The sequence below is a fragment of the Colossoma macropomum genome, unplaced genomic scaffold (assembly GCF_904425465.1).
Source record: "Colossoma macropomum unplaced genomic scaffold, Colossoma_macropomum, whole genome shotgun sequence".
Lineage (NCBI taxonomy): Eukaryota > Metazoa > Chordata > Actinopteri > Characiformes > Serrasalmidae > Colossoma > Colossoma macropomum.
Window position 1 is genome coordinate 26,818,381 of NW_023494796.1, and position 23,428 is coordinate 26,841,808.

At 38.9% G+C, this 23,428-nt stretch overlaps 1 protein-coding gene across 1 annotated transcript in view; it reads left to right on the plus strand.

Moving 5' to 3' along the window:
- The window catches only part of LOC118816675 (receptor-type tyrosine-protein phosphatase delta-like), a 701,473-nt gene extending 679,968 nt beyond the window's left edge, over positions 1–21,505 (plus strand). Inside the window, exons 40-46 of the mRNA XM_036583195.1 lie at positions 5,740–6,025; positions 12,447–12,625; positions 14,479–14,605; positions 15,026–15,151; positions 17,603–17,757; positions 18,060–18,195; positions 21,216–21,505. Coding sequence (XP_036439088.1) covers positions 5,740–6,025; positions 12,447–12,625; positions 14,479–14,605; positions 15,026–15,151; positions 17,603–17,757; positions 18,060–18,195; positions 21,216–21,284 — 1,078 coding nt within the window. The 3' untranslated portion in view covers positions 21,285–21,505. The remainder of the gene's footprint in view (positions 1–5,739; positions 6,026–12,446; positions 12,626–14,478; positions 14,606–15,025; positions 15,152–17,602; positions 17,758–18,059; positions 18,196–21,215) is intronic.
- The last annotated feature ends 1,923 nt before the right edge of the window (positions 21,506–23,428 follow it).

Sequence of the window (23,428 nt, forward strand, 5' to 3'; positions counted from 1 at the left end):
CTCAGACTCTCTCTTTCTCTCAATCTCTCTCTCTCTTTAACCCCTCTCTGTCTCTATATCTTCTCACTTTCTGTCACTCTCTCTCTTTACCTCTCTGTCTCTCATCTCTCTTTATCTTTTTCTCTCAACCTGTTTCTCTCTCTCAGTGTCTCTCTCTTTCATTTTCTTTCTCGAACTACCTTCCTCGTTTTCTTACCTTTTTCTTCTCTCTCTTTCTATCCTTGTCTTCCTCTCTCTCTCTCTTTTATCTCTCTTCTATCTCTGTCTCTCTCTCTTTCTATCACACTTTCTCTCTCTTTCCCTCTCTGTCTCTCTTTCCCTCTCAATGTCTCTCTCTCTGAGAGTATTTTCTCTGTTGTGCTGCAAAGAGAAAAGAGCATTTACTGCCGTCGCCCCTAACCTGCGGGTTGTCGTGGCAACGGCCGCTCGAAGACGGGGGTATCCAGGCGTTATGGCAACAAATGGGAGAGACGATCCAGTGGCATGATGGGATATTACAGGGGTCAGCGGTTTTTCACCACACTGAGAAGGAGGGAGAGAGGGAGGGAGAGAGAGAGAGAGAGAGAGAGAGATGCAGACAAATAGAAAAAGAGAGAAACACAGAGAAAGGGAGAACAGAGAGAAAGAGATACACAGAGTGAGAGACATTGACAAACAGATAAAGAGAGAGAGAAGGAGAGAGATATATAGGAAGAAGGTATAGAATAGAGAGAACGAAAGAATGGGAGGGAAAGAGAGAGTAACAAGGGAGAGAGAATTAAATTTTTTTGAAAAGCCATCCATTGAAAGGTTCTTGAGGGAACGAAAGGGGTCCTTTTGGTCCCATTTAGCATCTTTATTTTTAAGAGCATTAAAAAAAAAGAATGAGAAAAAATATTTTTATTCTTCCTGGAAAACAGAAATGCCATAAATGATTGTTTGGATTTCTGCCATAGAAGAACCACATGCAGCTTTCAGTAGATGGTTCTTTATGAACTGAATGAGATTTGGTGGGTGTGAAGAACATAATGTAAAGGTTCTAAGCCAATTAGGGTTTATCTAGAAGGTCTCCAAACCTTCACCAGGTAAATCCAGGCTGAGGACCCTTTATTCATGCAGCTGTTTGTAAAAGTAAAAGCACCCCGTGGCGCGTCTGTGTGTCTTTGAGTGGTATTTGTTCAAGGACGCAGGAGAAATGAAGGGTCCTGTTCCGCTGCCAGCGCTAAGTCAAGCGGAGGTGAAACCTGGCCCGAACCGCAGCGCTTAATCGTATAAAAAGTATGCCAGTGATTAAAAGCCCTCGGCCCGGCTCTCCTGGTGAAAATTCGGGTGTTAGCGCACCCCCTGCGCTCCACGTCGGGGCAGTAATGTGGAAATTTGCAGCGCTGCAGTGTTTAAGTGTTTTAATGATGAGTCCTGGCCCCGGCTGCCGTTTTCCCGCCATTATGCCGCGTTAGCGAAGAGCGCTAGTGCTAATCGAACTACGGCTAATTGAAGTCAGCTGCATTGCGTTTTGTGAAAAAAGTTCTGGCCCTCGCTCTTCAAAGTCACAGAGAGAAAAGAGAAGGAGCTTTCATAGTGCGGAGGGTGAAGGAGAGAGTACGCTGTAAAATGGAGAGGAAGAAAGAAAGAAAACAAGTCAAGAGGCCTCGAAGAGTGAAAGAGAAAAGAGGGACAGAGAAAAGAGACAGGTGCAGGAAGGTGGGTGCACCTGTAGTAGAATTACTGCACTGTGGTAATTCTACTACTACTACTACTATTAATAATAATAATAATAATAATATTCATGTAGCACACTTTCATTGAGATTTGCCATCTCAAATCGCATTACATCGTTAATAAATGCCAAAGAACATAAATTTAATTAAATCAAAACAAAATTAAATAAAAAAAAATAAAACAAAAAGGACAGAAAATTCAAATTCAAAGTCAATTTAATATTTAATCACTGATGAAAAACAGAACAGAAAAAAAACAAAGGATAATGAAAAAGAATATTTAAAGATGTTCCTTACAATTTTAGGAAGCCTGTTCCACAACTGTTTAAAAATAAATAAACAAACAAATAAATAGCAAAATATATACATATATAATCACTGAATCACTGCAAATGTAGTTGATTTTGAAATTAAAAACAGCTCAAGATGTTTGTTAATATATGTTCATTCCACAACTGTTAAAACTAACTAACCCTTAGCTAAACAACCAAATAAATACATGAACCAATCAGTAAAATACATTTAAAAAATAAATGAACAGTAAAATGGCAAAAAAAGGCTTTAATCACTGAGTAAAAGCACTGCAAAAAAGATGTTGTAATATGTATTTATGATAGATTATATTATTCATTATGTCTTTTTTGTCATTTAATTATGTATACATTAAACGTAGCTCAAGACGTGTTTTATTCCATTTTATAACTGTCAAAACTAGCTAAATAAATGAATAAAAAAGATCTTATTCATTTTTAGATTAAAAACAGCTCAGTATGTTTCATAAAATATTAGCAAACTCATTTCAACTGTAATAAACAAACAAGCAAACAAATAAATAAATTACAAAAAAAATCACTTAGTAAAAGCTCACCAATTGTTTTATTTTATCTTTTAGAATAAATGTTTTAAAATGATGTCTTAAAAACTGAGGGATCCATAAAGTTGGAAAGCTTATTCCATAGCCTCGCCCCAATGAGCTAAATACTGTGGATTTTTGTGTAAAAGACATACAGTAAAATTAAATACACTGTGCAATACAATGCACTGAAGCTATTAGGGGTGGGAATCTTTAGGCACCTCATGATTCGATTCGATTATGATTCAGAGGGCTGCGATACGATTATAAAACGATTATCGATGCATCTCGATGCATCTTTTTTCTCTATACAGGATTTCTATCTTCCTACTGTCTGAGGACTTGGTAGTTTGAAAGCAAAGTATTTGTAATGGTCCATAATGTAAATGCATTATGGATCATTACAAATACTTTGCTTTAAATATCTAAAATATCTTTTGTTAATAAATCAAATGGAAGTGATGTGGCAAGTGAACTAGAAGGCTCTCATTCAGAGACGCTGCTGCCACTCATCTGTGATAAAATGCGCTGTTACCCTGAAATAAGATCCAGTGGTAATGAGTGTCCACACAGCGCGTTACAGCCATCCTTCCCATTTTCTTTAGTCATTTTATAATTTCGGTTTTAGTCTCGTTGTAGAGGCGGGGGGGTATTTTCGAGACTGGTCGCTGAATCATAACGCGAAAGCCCTGGTTCTTAACGACTAAGAACAGACAGCAGACAGCAGGTCACATAGCCCCGAGGTCTGGCCTCGCCAGTAGCGAACAAAAAAACCGAGATTAAGACGAACATTTGGAGGACTTATTCGCATTTATAAGCAGCACAGTTGGTTAAATCTGCAACCAGAGACTGTCTTTCTCTAAAAAGTTGCGAAAATGAACTCGCTTCTCTTTCGAATTTTCCCGTTCCACCTTAAATGTTGCAGCAGTTACATTCGGCGCCTAAGGCAGAATTTAAGGTGGAACAGGAAAATTAGAACGAGAAGCTGGTGAATGAGAAGCAACTTCAGCCTCGTGAAATAGCCGGATGCTGAGACATTTTACAAGAAACTGCTCTAGTTTTGAAGAAAAGTTTTCTGGCGGAGATGGGAGGAAAGCGGCTGTAGCTAAAGCTTAAAGCAGAGCGGAGTAAATCTGCGCTCTCGTTTATATTGTTTAGTCTATAAAAGGACATTAATACATACTAAGACATTCTGAGCATTAAATGTTGTGGCTCCCAAGGTGGTTTGATTTTTGTTGAAAGGTCAAAATGGCTCTTCTTATCATTTGTGTTGTGACTCCTGATCTAACCTGGCTTTAATGCAGAGGGAACTGGTCGGGGGCGGCACGGTGGCGCAGTGGGTAGCGCTGTCGCCTCACAGCAAGAATAGCCTAGGTTCGATTCCCGGCCGGGTGACCAGGGTCCTTTCTGTGTGGAGTTTGCATGTTCTCCCCGTGTCTGCGTGGGTTTCCTCCGGGTACTCCGGTTTCCTCCCACAGTCCAAAAACATGCAGTCAGGCTGATTGGACATGCTAAAATTGCCCCTAGGTGTGAATGTGTATGTCTGTCTGTCTGCCCTGTGATGGATTGGCGACCTGTGCAGGGTGTATCCTGCCTTCCGCCCAATGACAGCTGGGATAGGCTCCAGCACCCCACCGCGACCCAGAAGGATAAGCGGTTTAGATAATGGATGGATGGATGGAACTGGTCGGATTTCTCACTCATCCTTTTGTGTTTTTGTTATGTGCCGCTGCAGACTGTTCCGGGCGCTGTACTTACCCACTTCCAGTTCAGCCTTTTGCATTCCATCAACATTAAGTTATAAATTAAATATTTAGAAAATCGATTTTTGACATTTGTGAATCAATTCAGAATTGTTCACGTCCGCATCGCGATGCATCTAAAAATCGAGTTTTTCCCGCACCCCTAGAAGCTATACATTTACCTTCTTTTTCTCTGTACCTCTCTCTCTCTTTCTCTCTCTCTCTCGCTCTCTCTCTCTGGCATGTTCTCTCCATCCTGCACCAGTAGATGAATGAGTTTGTTCATCTGCTGGTTAGCAATCACTCAGTGATTATAATGTGTGCTGGCACCGTTTAGCCATTTAGTGATTTGTACACATTTGCCCCAAAGTGTGCACCTGCTGAGGGTCTTTCAGCAGTGCAGATATGAGTCCTGCTGTGCGGCTTGTTCTCTGTCTGATCCTGAAGATGCAACCGGTTGCTTTCACACTGAGAACGAAATGATCCAGTTCACTAACATTAGCATATTTATGCCCTTTTAGAACAGACTCAGTTTATATCACAGTACCTACATTTAGAGTGAGATATTCATTCAACCTAATGAGAAACTGTAGAACAGACTCAGTTTATATCACAATACCTACATTTAGAGTGAGTTATTCATTCAACCTAATGAGAAACTGTAGAACAGACTCAGTTTATATCACAGTACCTACATTTAGAGCGAGTTATTCATTCAACCTAATGAGAAACTGTAGAACACACTCAGTTTATATCACAATACCTACATTTAGAGAGAGTTACTCATTCAACCTAATGCGAAACTGTAGAACAGACTCAGTTTTTATCACAATATATATGTTTAGAATGAGTTATTAATTGAGATATTAATATATGATAAATATTATATATGTTGGTGTAATGTCATACTGTTAGGATAGGTCAGGTAGGGGTTTTTGTTATGTGATCAAGCTAACAGTTCAATGCTGAGCAGTTTGTTATAGTTGTTTCAAGCTTGCCTAGTTTTGATTAGCTACAGCAATGTAGTTCAGATCACTGCCCCTATTGTCAGTCTGCCCAAGGTCAGTTTAATTCAGTTTAACAAGCTGAAAATTGACGTCACATTTTATGTTAATGGTCCCCTATAGATGATCTACAGATACTTAAATTATTAACAAACTTTCTGGTGATATTCAGTTGATTATCAACACCTTTAAGATTAAGGGTTAGGTTTAGAAACAGGTTTAGGTTTTGGGTTGAATTTAAGGTTAGGGTTAGATTTAACTTCAAGTCGAGTTGCATTTAGTAGATTTTTAGCTGAAAAAGTCTGAGCATCTACAAAGCATCTACAGTAGCCCATCAAAATAAAGTGTTACAGACAAGCACGTGCTTTGCGTGCTTTTTCCTGCCCTAACATGTTTCCTCCTTCTCTGTCTGTCTTCTGTGGTGACCTTTGACCTTTGCACAGTGCTGGTGTGGGCCGGACTGGCTGTTTCATCGTGATCGATGCCATGCTGGAGCGGATCAAGCACGAGAAGACAGTGGATATCTACGGCCATGTGACGCTAATGCGCGCACAGAGGAACTACATGGTCCAGACGGAGGATCAGTATGTCTTCATCCACGACGCTCTGCTGGAGGCGGTCACCTGCGGCAACACGGAGGTCCCTGCCCGCAACCTTTACGCCTACATCCAGAAACTCACACAGATCGAGACAGGAGAGAACGTCACGGGCATGGAGCTGGAGTTTAAGGTACGCTAGCAATACAGACATCAGCTTGATACATCATGGTAGCAAAGCAGACACTTTCATGACACAGCAAGAGACACCATCAGATATGATGGATGAAAATACAAGTGGAAGCTCCTCATGGGCAAAGACACTGAGTTCTCACACACTCATGACTTTTTTCCACTTTAAGTAAATTAACTGACTGAGCTCTCCTTTGATTATCGTACATTTTTGGCAGACGCTATCACCATGGCAGCGTTTAAATGTCTGCATGCCGTCATTGTTCGTGCAAAAAGGCATGAAATGACAGTTTTTATCACTGCCAACATGTAAACACGTCATTACCATCCTCCACTGTTTCTCCTGATGCTGAGAACTTGGCTGAGCTGTGCTAGCTCCTATACACTACTTACTTAGTTGGCGAGTAGTAGTAGTTGATTGTGGTAAAGTAGACCAAGTATGCTGCGAAAAAAATACTATAAAGCTGCAATCTGTAACCCTTCACCCTAAACATTTACTCCTAGTGCAGTAGGACTAGGTAGGGTGGACTCAGGAGGACTCTGGGTAATTAGCCTTTAGCTGCTGTGGTATTCCGTCAGTTGTTAAAATAACTAACAATAGCCAGTTAAATGCAAGATAAAAAAGGGTGTTTTGTGTTTATTATTTAAAAAATCTTTTGGTTATGGTAACGAATGAGTCATTTTCTAATGATTATTTATAATGAAGTTGGCTAGTAAATAGTTATCATTCTTACCATCCTTACTCTCTGGCCTTTGTTAGCTGCCTCTCCCTAAATTAAAACACATCTAAAAATCAAATTTACACATTTTCTCCTTAGTTCCCCAAATATAGTCTATCAAGACATGTTTGGTGTCTGAAATCAGCTTCTTTAGTTTTGCACTGGAGATTTGAGGCTAATGTAGCGAACAATTAATGAAGCTTATGTGCATCATGGTTCTAACCATGTGTCTAAATCATCACAAACTTGCCTTAAACACTGTTCAGTAATCTCTATTTATATTTATATTTTAACTTAGAGGAAGTTAGAAGTTTGTCTTGCTAGACCAGTTAACTTCACACAGCCTCATCTGTGTACACCTACAGGCCCGGAGGGTCTCACTGCAGCAGTTTTAGTGTTTTACTTGCTCCAGCGCACCTGATTGAGCAGAACAAATGAGTTGAACCAGGTGTGCATCCCATGGAGACCTGGAGTTTGAGAAGGCTGAGCTTTTGCATTAGCGTTAGCCTCGGGGAGCTGTTGTAATGGTGCGAATACAGTGTTCCCTTAGTTTAGCCATTACTGTCGTTTGCTCACATCTCTTTGCATTAGGAAGATGCATAAAGTTCTCCATACAATTAAACAGGGGGTGGGTGCTTCTCTCAAGCGAGCGCAAGCAAAATCTGAAGCATTAAACAGTCTCTTTTCTGAAGGCAGACGCATTTGCTTCACATGGGACTAAATTACATTGTCAATAAAGCCACTTCGGGTAAAAAACCTTCTAAATTCCCAGATATAAAAAGTCTTTATTTTATTAGTTGATTAAAACGTGTCCAGAGGTGGGTACAAGTATTGTTTCTTTACTCAAGTAGAAGTAAAAATAGTCTGATCTAAATAATTACTTGAGTAAGAGCAAGCATGCACAATAACTCCAAAATGAAATTTAAAGCAGTCAAATCTTCCCCATATAACTGACCATTGAGCAAACCCAAACAATATAATGTACCCAATTACACCCATACAAACGTCAGCATAAGCAGAGCTCATGTTTTCTGCCTTTGTGCAGATAAAATAGACTTTAAATAGATGCTAAATAGCTTTAGAGTTAGAAAAGGCTGCATCCTATGACTATACTAAAGGCTAAATATAATACGAGTGAAATAATGGGACCTCAGACCTCAGCTCAGTATGAAGAAAACAGAGGTTTTGATAGGAAACAGAAAAGAAAACATGCAATAGTGAAGATGTAGAAGTAGTGGAAGCTTTTTCCTACTTAGGTGAGTGATTAACAATGAAGGATCCAGCAAGAAGAAATACGACACAGATTGGCACTCAGCAGAACAAGGAAAATATCTTCAAATTAATCTCCACAAACGAAGATCAGAATCGTCTGTGGTCCTCTCTGTGGTTCTTTATGGATACGAAGCCTGGACTATAAAAAAGCCTGAGAGGAAAAGTATTGATGCTTTTGAGCTTTGGTGCTGGTGAAAACTTCTGAGCGTACCTTGAAAAACAAGGAAAACAGACGGATCCCTGACCAAATCAAGCCTCGCCACTCACTCAAAGCCCAGATAACCAAACTGAAATTCTTATTTTGGACATATTATGAGAAGAACTAATTCAATGTAGGAGACAAGAATGCTGAGAACCAGATACAAGATGGGTAGAGACAGTCAGAGGAATTATGAACAAGCTGTTAAAAAGCCTGAAGACCCAAACAGAAGACAGAACGTTCTGGAGAAACACTATCCATATGGCCAGCAGGAGTGGGAACCGACTTGGCAGCACTAAATAAATAAATAAATAAATAAATAAATAAATAAAGCTGCTTTTGGTCTTTCTGGCTTTCTGTAATTTGGAACACTGATGTGATTGTTGGTTGTGGAAGCTTGTATAGAAAATATATCTTGAATATGAGGCTGGGGTACTCTCCCTCTGCAGAACTGCCCACCCATTCATCATTGCTGGTTTACTGTATTAACACCAAGCAGCCACTTGAGTACGCCTCCTTATCTCTACACTCTTTGTCCATTTTATCAGGTCAGCTTAATGGTAAGTGGACCTGAGGACAGAGTGTAGATACAAGGTCGGTGTACTTAATGAAGAGGCCGGTTGGTATATATGACTGGCTGCATTTGAAACAAAGTGATGTAAAATGTGGCCCTCTTTATGATTGGACAGTAGTGTGGGAATGTGACTAACGGACGAAAAGAGCACCAATCAGGATGAAGTAGGTGTATTGGAATAAATGAACTTGTTCTAGTTCAAAACAAGATTTTTTTTAATGAAAACAGCTCAACAAACCTAATATGCAACTAAGTTACACTGTCAGTAGAGGTATGTTGAGCAAAATCCCTTTAGATTTAGTAATGTACAGTACTGTGCAAAAGTTTCAGGCACCTGAGACAGTTACTACTGATATGATAAGTAGTGCTTTTACATGCTGCTGCTACCAGAACAAAACCTTCTATCTCCATTTTTGACGTTTCCCAGTTTTTGACCTAATTTAAAAATTCCTGTTGCCTTTTACATCATATGTAAATTTCATGATGAATGGACTAAAAAAATGACCCAAAATGACTGAAAAAAGTCTGGTTCCATTGACTTACATTAAAAGTAGAGTATGTTTTTTCCTTCTCCTGTAAAGTTACCATTTTGGATGTACAAGGTTTTGTTCCCACAACAGCGATATGTCACTGTGTTTGTTTGTTGTTGTATTTCCAAATTTCTCCTTGAGGAATTCCAGTATTGAGTCTAGTTATCATTCAGTAACTGGTTTATCTAATCAATACTTCATTTGGTTAAATAAGGATGAAATTTAATAGATCCAGGTGATGGCTGGAGCAATGTACAGTCAGGCCAGCTCACAAGAGATCAGCTACTTTTCTGAACATGTGAAATTCGTGTTACTTTTGGCTGTATTTGTTTTCATTATATCTAACGTTTTTGCAAGCAGAAACATACTTATTGCCAAGATAAATGTGCTTTAGTGCATAAGACTTTTGCACAGTTCAGTATATCTTCATTTCTCAAATACATATCTTCATTTTTGCTGCACCAGCCGTGGATTGAAACTTGTCTCAGTGCCCTCTGGTACTAAGCAATAAAATCATCCATAGCAGCACGTAGTTTTTAACGTTTCTGATTGCACAGCACGCTCGGCCTGCTGACATTTATCACACCTACACAGCTTACATTCACATAACTGAATCAGAACTGCTTCAGCTTTCAAATCTCTTCAGCCAGCACCAACACTCTGTCAAGGCAACTTTTGATTGAAGACGAAAACTGCGGGAATAAACCTTCCAAAACGTACACGATCAATTCACGTCAAATATTAACAGATAGGCTGCTGCAGCCGTCGCCGCCTTTGGCTCCTCACAGTCACTGAGGTAGCGGAAGAGAAAAAAGAAAGAAAAAAAGGAAGCGTCTGTGGCCCCAGGAAGCGCTGTTTTACTGTTTCTCTTCATGTCATTCCACTCGGCTACATTTTTACAGCAGCTGCAGCCTCTCTCTGAAACAAAAGCAGGAGAAATCAATTCAGAGAGGCTCAGAAGGTGATGGAGTATCACTGCTTGAATAAGGAACCTCCAGGCTTTTTCTGGGCCTTTTCTGTGTTCTTTTTTCTCAGTCTTTCTTTTTATATTGTTCTGGACATTTTTGTTTTTTATTGCATTTTTTGTTTTCTGAATCTTTTCTGTTCTTCATTCTGGGTTGTTTCTGTATTTTAAAAGACTTGTTTTAATTTTCTGAGACTTTTGTTTCTCAGCATTTTCTTTTATTTTTTTTCTGCATTCTTTTCTGTATCCATCTTGACGTTCCTTTTTCTGTATGTTTTCTGGACATTTTCTGTTTCTTTTTTTTCTCTGAACATTTTCTTTTTTTTCTTTATCTTTTCTCTTTACTTATATTTTTCTGAATGTTTTCATCTTTTATCGGTGCCTTTCTTTTTTTTTAATATTTTTTTTTGAGACTTTTTCTTTTTTCTGGGAATTTTCCTCTTCTTCTTCTATGCCTTTAATTTTTTCTGGACATTCTGTCTTTTTTCAGCCTTTTCTTTTTGTTCTGGACATTTTTTTTTGCTTTTTTCTATATCTTTTCTGAAACATTTTTTCTTCTGGACATATTCTGTTTATTAATTTTTAGGGACATTTTCTGTTTTTCTCTGTGCTGGTTTTCTGGACATATTCAGGTATTTTTGGGTCAACCTCTCCTTTTTTACTGGACATTTTCTGTTTTGTTTTCTATACCTTCCCTTTGTTTGTCTGCACATTTTCCATTGTTTTTCAATGCTTTTCTGAGATTTCTGAGTGTTGATTTTTTGCCCTATCACAGACCCTCCTCTGAGGAACGTTTCCAGTTCTCTTTACTGCAGTGGTCTTCAGACTGCTTGGGGCCTGTGGTTTCCTCCAGGCCTTTTACACTGCTGTAATGCAGAAAACCCAAACACTCCAAACCAAAGCCTCTCTCACACAGAGCCTAACCAGTCAACTTTGCTTTCCTCCCCCTTCTCTATTCCTTTATATCTGCTTCTATTTCTGCGTTACGAGATATATTTTCACCCATGCAATTAACAATAAACATAAGTAGGAGAAAGAGAGAAAAGACAGACATAGAACAATAGAGAATAAGTTTGTATTTCACATTGGCATGAATTAATTGGCATGGTTTATTGGCATAGAAGCCACATTATTGCTAAAGCAATTAACAATAGACAAGAGACAGAAATAAAAGACAGAAATAGAACAATAGAAGAAAATATTTGCAAGACTATTATTTAGCATTAGTTAAAGTTTTTAAACCTTTCTTTCTCTCTTTACATCAAACATAATCTTCCCTCCTGACACTAACAGTTCCCTCACTAAGACCGTCAAGCTACCCAAGAATGAATGTCATTTTAAATGAATAAACAGAAACACCAGTGCTTTAGCTGATTAGCGTGTGGAACAGCACTTACCTCAACTCAGCATGCGCTGTATTAGCTATATGTGTTTCTCCCTCTTTAATGTGGTATCATGCGGAGTTTGTTGTGATGTGTCTTGATGTGTCCATCAAGACAACTCGGTGTCTTTTTATCATTTTATATACATCTAATAGAATAATCTTCGTTGTAAGAGGAGCAGCTGTAGACCCTGGAATGAAGACCATACATGTGTACTGCACTGGATTATTAGCAACATTTATCTCAGGAGAGAAAGAAGGAGAATCGAAGAGAGAAGAGAAGAGATGATAACAGGAGAAAAAAAGAGAGGAGAACAAAAGAGAAAGGCAGGGGAGAAAAGAAGAGAAGAGTGTGGGAATGAGATAATTTAAGTCGTCGCCACGACTTAGCATGGCGTGGGAACGAGGTCATGCCTTACTAAGTCATGGCCACGCATTAGGATCTCGTTCCCACGCCTTACTAAGTCGTGGCTACACGTTAGGATCTCGTTCCCACGCCTTACTAAATCGTGGCCATGACTTAATTATCGTGTTCCCTCACCTTACTAAGTCGTGGCTTGCCAAATTATTATTGTTTATACGGGATGTCACCAGCAGGGCTCTGTAGGAAAGAGAAAGAAAAAGAGGGAAAAAGTTAGGACTAAAAAAGAAAGCGAATGGAGGTTGAATGGAGATATTTAAGAAAGAAGCAGAAGATAAAGTAGAGGAACTTAGAGGAAAAAACAAAATAATTACTCCAGCGTGATTCTAACCATTTTAAACATTTTCTTTTTTCCTTTATAGCGTTTGGCCAATACGAAAGCCCACACCTCACGCTTCATTAGTGCCAATCTGCCCTGCAACAAGTTCAAGAACCGCCTGGTGAACATCATGCCGTATGAATCCACACGTGTATGTCTTCAGCCAATCAGAGGAGTGGAGGGATCCGACTACATCAACGCCAGCTTCATAGACGGGTACAGGTGGGTAACACAACTAACTGTTAGCAAAACTATTCATTCATGACTGGAGTGGTTGAAAAGGTGCTAGTACATATGCTAGTTAGTGAGCATATGTGCTCGTTAGCGTACATGATCTTCATGAACTCATTACAAAGCCATAATTTTACAAATAGCAGTTGAGGCATCAACTTACAATTCTAGTTTATGCTTTGGCATACTTAGTAACATGCCTTGTGATATGGTTCAGTGACAGTACATATGCTTGGTAATAAGGTTAGCACTAATGTTCAGATTAGCTGCCTAGCAAGCTAACATTACCTTGGTGAACTGGTGCATTAAGTGGTCATGTAAAAGTGACTTTATAAAGTTGTTGCTTTATCCACACCTGGAAAAGTAAAGAATTCTCTAAATTGTTTATGTGACTGTGCACTTTCAACTCTCAGTATTAGCTAAAATAGAGAAGAATATCTGGTAGCACTTTATTTTATGGTACAGTAAGTATGTAGTATGTATCTGGTAAATATGTAGTACTTGCAAGTAGTGCATACTTTGCAAGTTGAGTAGTTAAGTACAGAGTAACTAATGTGAGAAATGGAAGGTATATTTCAGCATTAACCACTAAGAAGTTGCAAAAGGGTGATTCCACCACATCTCAAAGATATTCTTTTGGATTCAGATCTGTTGACTGGGAAGGCCATGGAAGAACTCATTGTCATATTCATGAAAACAGTTTAAGATGGCTTTCCCTTTGTGACATGGTGCATTAACATGCTTTAATTAGACATCAGTAAATGAGTAAATTGTGGCAATGAAAGGGTCAACATGGTCAGCAACAATACTCAAACAGGCTGTGGCTCTAAGCGATAATTGATTGTTATGAACAGGCCCAAAATGTGCCAAGAAAACATTTCCCACGTCATTACACCACCTCCACCAGCCTGCACTGTTGACACAAGGCAGGTTGGGTCCATAGATTCATGCTGTGGGCACCAAATTCTGGCGCTACCATCTGTGTGCCTCAGCAGAAATCGAGATTCATCAGTTTTGGTGAGCCTGTGCCCACTGTAGCCTCAGTTTTCTGTTCTTGGCTAACAGAAGTGGAACCTGACATGGTCCTCTGCTGTAGCCCATCCACCTCAAGATCCGAAGTGTTGTGCATTCTGAGATGCTTTTCTGCTCACCACAATTGAACAGAGTGGCTACCTGAGCAATTGTCGCCTTTCTGTCAGGTCAAACCAGTCTGGCCATTCTGCAGTGACCTCTCTCAGCAACACAGCATTTCTGTCCGCAGAGCTGCTGCTTACTGGATGTTTTTTTTTATTGCACCATTCTGACTAAACTCTAGAGACTGTTGTGCATGAAAATCCCAGGAGATCAGCAGTTATAGAAATTCTCACAGCAGCCCATCTGGCACCACTAATCATGCCATGGTCAGAATCACTCAGATCACATTTCTTCCCCCAATCTGATTACCTGAAGCTGCTGGCCTGTATTTGCATGATTTTATGCACTGCACTGCTGCCACATGATTGACTGAATAGATAATTGTATGAATGAGTAGCTGTACCTAGTTGGTGTTCCTAATAAAGTGCTTGGTGAGTGTTAAATACTAGATTCTTACCGTACCATGAAATAAAGTGTAACTGGAGCTGAAGACCGTAACAAGTCAAACTCAAATGAACAAACATTACTCACTACTAACCTCCAAAGGTGCTATTATGCCAGTTAGATGTAAAACAACTCTTGTAGTTTTCTTAAAATTATGTTTCAATTAACGCATTTTCTGCTTATTAAATAGTTATATTTTAGCCTTGTGTTGATCCACAATCTTCATTTGCTCTTTTTTAAGGATAAACACTTTTATATTTCTCCAGGCAACAGAAAGCTTACATTGCAACGCAGGGACCTCTAGCAGAGACCACAGAAGATTTCTGGAGGATGCTGTGGGAGCACAACTCCACCATTGTGGTCATGCTGACCAAGCTCAGAGAGATGGGCAGAGTAAGAGAGATAGCTTATTTATTTGTTTGTTTGTTTGTTTGTTTGTCTTTCTATCTCTCTATCTATCTATCTATCTATGTATCTATCTATGTATCTATCTGTCTATATATTGTTTACCCTTGTATGTAATTACATGATTAATTACACAGATGCACAATGAGTTACACTTCCATTTAATTTATAGGGCAGTAACTTTTCATCAAATTCAAATCATTGTAAAATATTTCCTATTTTACTTTTAAAGACAACTTTGGTATGAATTGACAGCTTAATATTTACACCTTTCAAAGAATTTCTCTGCTTGTTTCAATGAATGAGTGAGAAAGTGTTCATATAAAAGTACAACCTGCTGTTGAAATGGTTAAAATACTTTCAACAATAACATGGAAAGTTTTTCAGAGAGTTTTTCCACTTTTTTAGGAAAAATGCCACCAGTACTGGCCAGCAGAGCGGTCAGCCCGGTACCAGTATTTTGTAGTGGACCCAATGGCCGAGTATAATATGCCTCAGTACATCCTTCGAGAGTTCAAAGTCACGGATGCCAGGGTAAGACTTTCACACAACAAGTACACATGTTAATCTTTTGCACTGTATTTTTGATCTTTTGGCCTTTACCCTCATCTCACACCCCAAATGCAACATATGTGGAAGCGCTCAAGGTTTCAGCTTCTGAATGAAGCACTGAAGTTCTCCATCCCACTTTCACTCCATCCCAAAATGGACAATAGCCTTTCCGATGTCACAGTTTGCATGTTCTGTGAGGAGCAAAGGAGATCTTATTTGCTCTTGCAGACATTCCGCCTGTTTGTTTTGTGCTTCGTTTCCTGTTGAACTGCATCTCCAAAACCTAATCAAACTGAGTTATGGAGTTTCAAGCAGTGAGTGAAAGATCTCCTAAAGTTTTAGCTCCTGAACTCTTTGTTCTTCTTTTTCTTTTCCAATGTGGAAAGCATCCCACACAATACCACATCTGCCATGAGAAACAAAGGAAATTTTGATGTATTCTGCACATCTGCTTTTGTCGCAGCGCGAAGAACGCAGCAAAATTCCAAAAAATACTTTCACGTTCAGTGTGGGTAGTTATTGTGCATCATTTATTTGTGTCATATTCAGTGTGCAATGGCCTTTACAATTAAAATTACAACAGACAGTCCTGCATGATATGCTGTTGTTTTCAGGATACTCGAGGCTACCCTAATCTCATCATTTGATATTTAAATCCACGAATTTCACGAATTTACAGGCTATAAAAAGTTGTCCATTAAGATAGAGTGCTGGAAATTGTTAAGCTAGAATGTCTTTAGGCTGAAAAAACTTTGACGGTGGGATATTTTCTGACTTAGTACCATCAGAGAATATGATTACTGTAAGCATGTTCCTTGATTAGTCTCCTTTTAGTTTCATGCTGGTTGCTAAGAGGTCTTGTAATGTTTTCAATGTTGAATTTTAATGTTTATTATTCTAATTTTTGAAACCTGAATGGCATAAAGGAGATGTCATATAAAAGTCTTTTCCTTTTATTGATTGTTGTTTACTGTAGATTGAAGCCCCCCTGCACTAGTGAAGATGTAATTTGTATAAAACAGCTTTCTAACCATTAATAATCCGAGCATCTCAGAGGATCAGGTCTTCTGTTATTCTGTCACCACATTTTGCTTTGAACAAACACTTTTGGAGATTTCTGCATTTTGAGAACGAAGGCGAGCTTGTCCTGGTGCAGTGTGTGTGCGTGGGGTTAGTAGAGAGTGTGTTTGGGTAAATATTTAGTTTGGGGGGAATTGGAACGTGTCAGTGCAGAAACAAATGCGGCAGCAGGTTTTAATTCCATCAAAGGCTTGCAGAGATAAACGGCACACATTCTCTTCCGTTTGTATTTGGGCTCTACAGAAGGACCTGGATGGCGTAGCTCTACTTATCGAGGCTGTGTGATATCACTTAAGCAACCTGCAACCCTCAGAGCCTCAGTCAAGAGTGCTGCCGACATACGCCACATCAAAGGAATTAGCGTCTAATGCGCTAATACGTTTAGGTGAACAATGAGGGATATCTTTTTGTTAAGCTTTGAGGCATCCTTGTCCTCCGGAGGCTTTTGGACTCCTCTTTGGTTGCATAACTCCGTGATATGTGAGGCAAAAAGCTGGTGCATCGTTTAGCCGAATGGCATTATTGTATATTTGTAAATACCAGTGAAGACTGAAACAGCAACGTTTGGCTGTCCAAATAAGCTACAGAGAAGGTACACAGAAAAAAAGGAGATAAACTTTCCATTTAGCTAGTGTTGTTAATACTGCTACTAAAGATTCCATGTAATGAACTTTTTTCTTTTTTCCATCCAACACATCCGATTAAACTCAATAGGCACATTATAAAGCACTTCATGAGCTGAATCAGGTGTGTTGGAGTGGGCTAAACGTTAAATTGTGCAGTAAATGGAGCCTGAGACTGAGAATCAGAGAGTAGGTTACATTTATTAGGCACTTGCAGTCACTTCGTGAGGATACTAACATTAAGGCAAATCTCTTGTTTAGTTTTTGGAGGTTTAAGTATATCAACACTTTACAAAATGGCAGTTTTACAGGAGAAGGCAAAAACTTTCTTTACTTGTAATGTAGTGAGATTTCATTTTAAGCAATTTTAGAGCATTTCTATTGGTCAATTCATCTGGAGATTTTCACGCAATGGAATAGACAGCTGCCATGCTCAAGTGATGTGGAAAAATAAACATTTTAAAAAGCCCCGGGATGATATGAGGTTTTTGTTATTTTTGATTTTATCATGGATCTTAAAGAGAGGAACATTTGATATACATTGAGTTAATCATGATCACACAGATCAGCTGCCTTCTGATTCAGTATATGCATTGGACAGATTCAACTTTGCTAATGATTGGACTTTCCATTGTGGCACCACTGTAAATGCAACAGTGTCCACTTTAGCCTGGAGATTTCTGCTGGTCTGTAAATTTTGTCTTGTTCTTGTCTGGACTCTGGGGTTTAGGACGGCCAGTCTCGGACAGTCAGGCAGTTCCAGTTCACGGACTGGCCGGAGCAGGGAGTGCCCAAATCGGGAGAGGGGTTCATCGACTTCATCGGACAGGTGCATAAAACGAAAGAGCAGTTTGGTCAGGACGGGCCCATCTCGGTACACTGCAGGTACGGAAACACAGCAGACCCACTTATCTAACTTTTACTAAGACATTTACCAGCTCAATTAATGGGGTCCTCGATTGTCCAAATGACTCAATTAGATAGATTTTACAGGTTACAAATGAATGAAATGCAGATATTTATATTATTATATATTTATATTTTTTTGCAGTAACCCAGCATCGCCTAAATATTCTGCTCTTCTGGAGTACAACCTATCATTATGCATCCATAATTAATATCCTTGTGATAAACCGTGCTTCATGGAAGTACTGAAGTATCCCCGTTTCTCTCTCTCCCTCTCTCAGTGCGGGTGTTGGTAGAACTGGCGTGTTTATCACTCTCAGTATTGTTCTGGAGAGGATGCGCTACGAGGGAGTGGTGGACATCTTCCAGACAGTGAAGATGCTGAGGACACAGCGGCCGGCCATGGTCCAGACGGAGGTGTGTATACTCAAACACGGGAGAAAATAAACAGCTATTTAAAAAACAAACAAATACATCAACACAGAAATAACTGCTTCTGATATAAATTGTCACTGTGTTAACAAAACCTCATATCTCTGAAACTTAACTAGATTTTATTCCAAGTAATTTTGGAGTGTTTCTGTGGGACCATTCATCATGAAGTGTTCATACAGTAAAAGGACAGCTGGTGTTTTCAGATGATGTAAAAAAAGAATTAGAATAAGAACATTGGGGTTTTCATATAACAGTGACAAAACGCCTGAAGGAAAAATATAATATCCAAAAACTATATAAATAAACGTATATGCAGTGTAGCAGGTTGGAAAGAAGAAATATTAGATTACAGAACATGCAGTACTGTGCAGAAGTCAGAGACCACCCTTCATTTATTTCATTTCCACTCAAAACTGCCATAAAGTAAAAGGTATTTATTTTATTATAAGGTATAAATTTTATCATAAGGTATAAATTATGCAGACGTCTTAACAACTATATATAATATCATATTTTTTCAGTATCCAGTGTGTCCACGCTTTACCTTTATTACAGCGTCCGTCTGTTTCAGAAACTCAACTTTACTTTTCAAAGAGATCTGCCGGGATATTCTTCCACACAAGTTTCCTGCACTGTCTGCTACTGTAAAGTAGTGCCAAACACATTCAGTAATGTAACAAAATAAATAAATACAAATTTTATAGGACAAGTAATCCAATATATCATTGCACACCTTGCGGTTATGTGTAACTCTCATGTTTAGATTTTGTGATGGCTAAGATGTAGTTATAGAGCCTTGGTCCTGGATGGAGTGATGAGTTTGGTCTTCGTTGGCCTCACTGTGCTCTCAGAGAAAGACGATAAACAGTTTCACCTCCACATAAGACATGTTGTTAAATTTAATTATACTTATTAGGACTGAACTAATGAGCGTCCACAAAAAACAGCAGGCCTGATAAAAGCATCTCTTAGAAGGAACGTGACTACAAGCGGAGGCCCAAAAAAAGATCGAAAGTTGAAGGTTTTCGCGTATCAGCATTCAGCCATTTCTCCGCCACTGTTCGTTTGTATTGATATCTACAAAGCCCTCAGGTTAGCCATGCAAATTGATTCAGATAAGCAATTTCACAGCCGGGCCGCAAGAAAAAGTGCCCTCTCCACAGTCGATGGGAAAATTGTTTGGCGAGATCAATGCGAGCAGCCCACGTGCCTCTACAGCGCGCCTCTCATGCCCCGCCAAGCGGAATGACGGTGTTTTCCTTTTTTCTTTTGCCCTCCTCCTCCTCTTCTGAGTGCTCAGCGGAGAGAGAGAGAAAAGGCACAAAGCTGGGGAGAGACATTCAGCCATGTTTGCAGCACTCCGCTTTCAAATCTTTGTGTAGTTGTAGAGCTGAAATTACGGTTGCTATGGAGATGAGAGGGATTTATTTTGCCTGATCAGAATGCATTGCAATGCAAGACTGTGTCCAAATGGCAGTTCAGGTGTTGGATTTGTTGCCGTTTAAGAAACCAACACGTTCACGGCGCGTCGTCTTTAAACTCGTTGCTAAGGTGTTGCTAGGCCATTGCTACATTATCTAAGGAGGTTGCTAATATGCATGTGTATGTATTCTAGTATATATGTGAATCTGCATGTAATGTCTATGAGTGTCAAGGTGAGAGATGTCCTTTGTGACATTTGTCAAGCCAGCGTAATATGAAATGTTAGATGTGATGAACAGGGAATGATGAACAGAGCTGTAGAAGATTCCAAAATACCTGAAAAAGCTGTAGAACATCAAGAATGAAGTTGTAATAAAAGTTATAATAGATCAATATCCAGAACTTATGACAATTTGACAAGAAAATGCATATAAATAGATAATTGCAGTTTATTATTTATTACTTAATAACCTCTCTGTTCACAGAATTCCTGAAATTTGAATAAAACATCTAAAAATGTTCACTGGTAATAATAATAATAATAATTTGTCATTTTTACATATACATTTGTATATAACTGTTGTGGCAAGTGATTCCACATAGTGTATAACGGATAGTGTATTTATTTTTCACTCTGAAAATACCGGCCAATCATCAGCAGCGTTTGGGAGTTGTTTATTCTATAGTTTGTCCCCATACCCCCAGTATTGAAGATCAGTCAAAACACGTTTGGTGTCTCAAGTTTACTTCTTTAATATTTACACTGGAACTACTAGGCTAATGAAAGCTTATTATTAGCATCAGCAATTAGCATTGTGCTAACAGCACACTGGTCTAATGCTGGTCTGGTGCTAGTGTAGCTGGTCATCCAGCATGATCGTGCTACTGACCACCATGCCAGCATCCAAAACTCAACCTCATATAACATTTTTAGGAGAAGGAAAATGTTCTTAACATTGAATGAAGGTTAATGGAACAAGATATTTTGCAAAGAAACTTTGGGACGTTTTGAATTATAACACATTATAAAGGGCAGATCGTATTTAAACTTACAAAAAATGGAGATGCAAGGTTTTGTTCCATCAGCAACAATATGCTGTTTTTGCTAATGGCGAGTTTTGGCAAAATTCAGGCTTCATGGTGGCTGCTGTGACTGTTTTTCAGTTATTCAAGTACTTGAGTCCATTTTTATGTACAAAAGTGTGTCATACAGTGTCAGAAACCACAGATCAAGTCTATTAGAAATTACTTAACAACTCCACACAGTTTGAGGCTGGAATGTGATGATTTAGGCACAGTTAGCACCGTGCTAATTGCCCTACGTGAGCTCCTGTTAGCTGTTGGCTACATTAGCCTCGAATCTCCAGTGCTAAAACTAAAGAAGGAAACTTCAGACACCAAACATGTTTCGGTTGATGGACTACATTCAAGGTAAGTGGGGCTGTGTACATTTATTGGCTAAACCTTCGCTATATGGATACAATGTTAGGCTAGGACCCACAAGTCAAACTCATTCATGCATTCTCTATGTCTCTCTCTCTCTCTCTCTCTTTGTCTGTCTCTTCCTGTCTCTCACTCAGGATCAGTACCAGTTCTGCTACCGAGCAGGCTTGGAGTATCTTGGGAGTTTTGATCACTATGCAACGTAAAGAGTCCTCTTCCCCTCGAGGAATGCGGAAGGCCCTTGGACATCCAGAGGTCATTTCTTCTGAGCCATAAAAATTCCTGCTTGTGAAAAGTACTTCTTAAACTCCTAGTCCAAGACTTTGATTAATTTGTTGGGTGTGAAAAAAAAACAATAAATAACAGTATGACACAAAAAAAGAAAATGAAACGGAAGACAAAAAATTCCATGTGGACCAAGACAAAACCCAGCCCCACCCCCTCAAAAATCTGATCAATTCAAAGCGGATGCGTATATCCGGACTGTTGGAGCATCATGTGGAATTTACCGTTTCTTCTCTTGCTTTGAGGATACGTCTCAGATTCACGAACATGAATTCTAAAAGAAAATTGAAAAAAAAAAGATAAAAAATAAGAACATGTACTGCATCAAACGAACAGAGACGTTGCGAGAAGCAGAGGAAGGAAGGCCCTTGGCGCGGCCCGGAAAGTGGATACACATCGCAAAGAGAGATTTTTCCGTTCAACAAGGCGACGGAGATGAGTGAATTCTAGGGAAAAAATATAAATATATATATAAAAAAGTCCATAAGAACAAGAATGGACACATATAATAGTAATAACAATAATAATACCCCTATCTTGTCACAATGTTCGTCCTTCGGTTAGGGGTAACGGGAGGGGGAATGTACAAATACGAGACGAATATTAAAAAAGTTATTGATTTAGTTTTTTAGTACTTTATTACTCAACTGAGCTGTAATTCATTTTGAACTATGTGAATTTATTTTTCCTTTTTTAACAAGGTGATCGCTCAACAACGTTAGTCGACCCCAAGTATTAACTTCGCTCTTTTTTCCATTCTTCTCCTTATTATTATTATTATTAATTTTTTTTTTTACTCTGTAGAGCTGTTCTATCGTGTCTTTATTTTTTTTCTGGCACTTGATGTGGTCCTGTATTAACTCTTACCAAATTTAAACTTTGATACAGGGTCCTTTTTTTTCATATTATTTTTGTCCATGGTCACATACGCAACTATAAACAGTCTATATTTCGGGGACTCCGTGGAATCAAAAGGGGAGGCACAGTATGAAGTTGCTGCTACAGAATATCTTAGTTCTTCCATGTTACAGTGATTTTAACAGACGAGCCTCCGAAACCAGAGAGAGAGAGTAAAAACATACACTATAGATATATAACACTATCTGATAATGTATATAACTATATATAAATGTGGAAATATTTATGAATAAATCAAATTCTGTAATAAATGACCATATGAGTACATATATAAATGATATATAAATATATATATAAAAATACCAGAGAGATGAAATGAAATGATATATGAAAGCTTCCACAATGAGATTTCTGTACTTTTTTGGAGGGAAATGAAGAGATTTTTCACTGGAATGCACATCGGTAGGTTGAAATAAATCGTACTTCAATTCAGTGCATCTTTTCTTGTGCAATAAATAGGTGTATTATAGCTTCGGGGTTGGGGGGCGGGGGGTTATGTGGAAACCTTTGTAACTCATGGCATTGTTGTTCGATGGCAGAGCGAAGTGTCGCCGGCAGTATTTAGCTAGCTCTACTTAGATAGGTCGACGGTTCGTGTAGTGGCGTAGTCATCTTCTCATTGTGTAGGGCAAGGTACAAAGACATCTCGTTCTCAAAAAACAAAAGGCTTTTGAATCGTTCGAATCGGCATAATATTCTACATTTTCATTTTGCATTTAGAGTGCCTTATATTTATGCCTGTTCTTTTTTATAATATTCATTTAACATGTACTGTTTGAGTAGTCCAAGTATTTATCTACGTACCGTTCATTTTACCGTGCATTTTAATTTTACGTTTTTTCATTATATGAAATTATATATGCAACTGAGTACAAGTCCATCGTTCCTGTTTTATTTTCGGAGGCCTTACCGTGGCTCAGTGACGAGAGAGAAAGGAGTGAAAAAAATAAAGAGGAATGAATTACGCTTACGCTACCGTAGCTATACTACAGCTTCGAAGTCCGATAACGGAACATTTTAAGTAACGTCATTTGGCACAAAACGACACAAACGACAAACATTTACGATGAGCTTCACGACACCTGTCACGCTAATACGACCAAACCGTAGAGGTGGATCCCCCGTCGTCTTTATTTTTCTTCGTAAG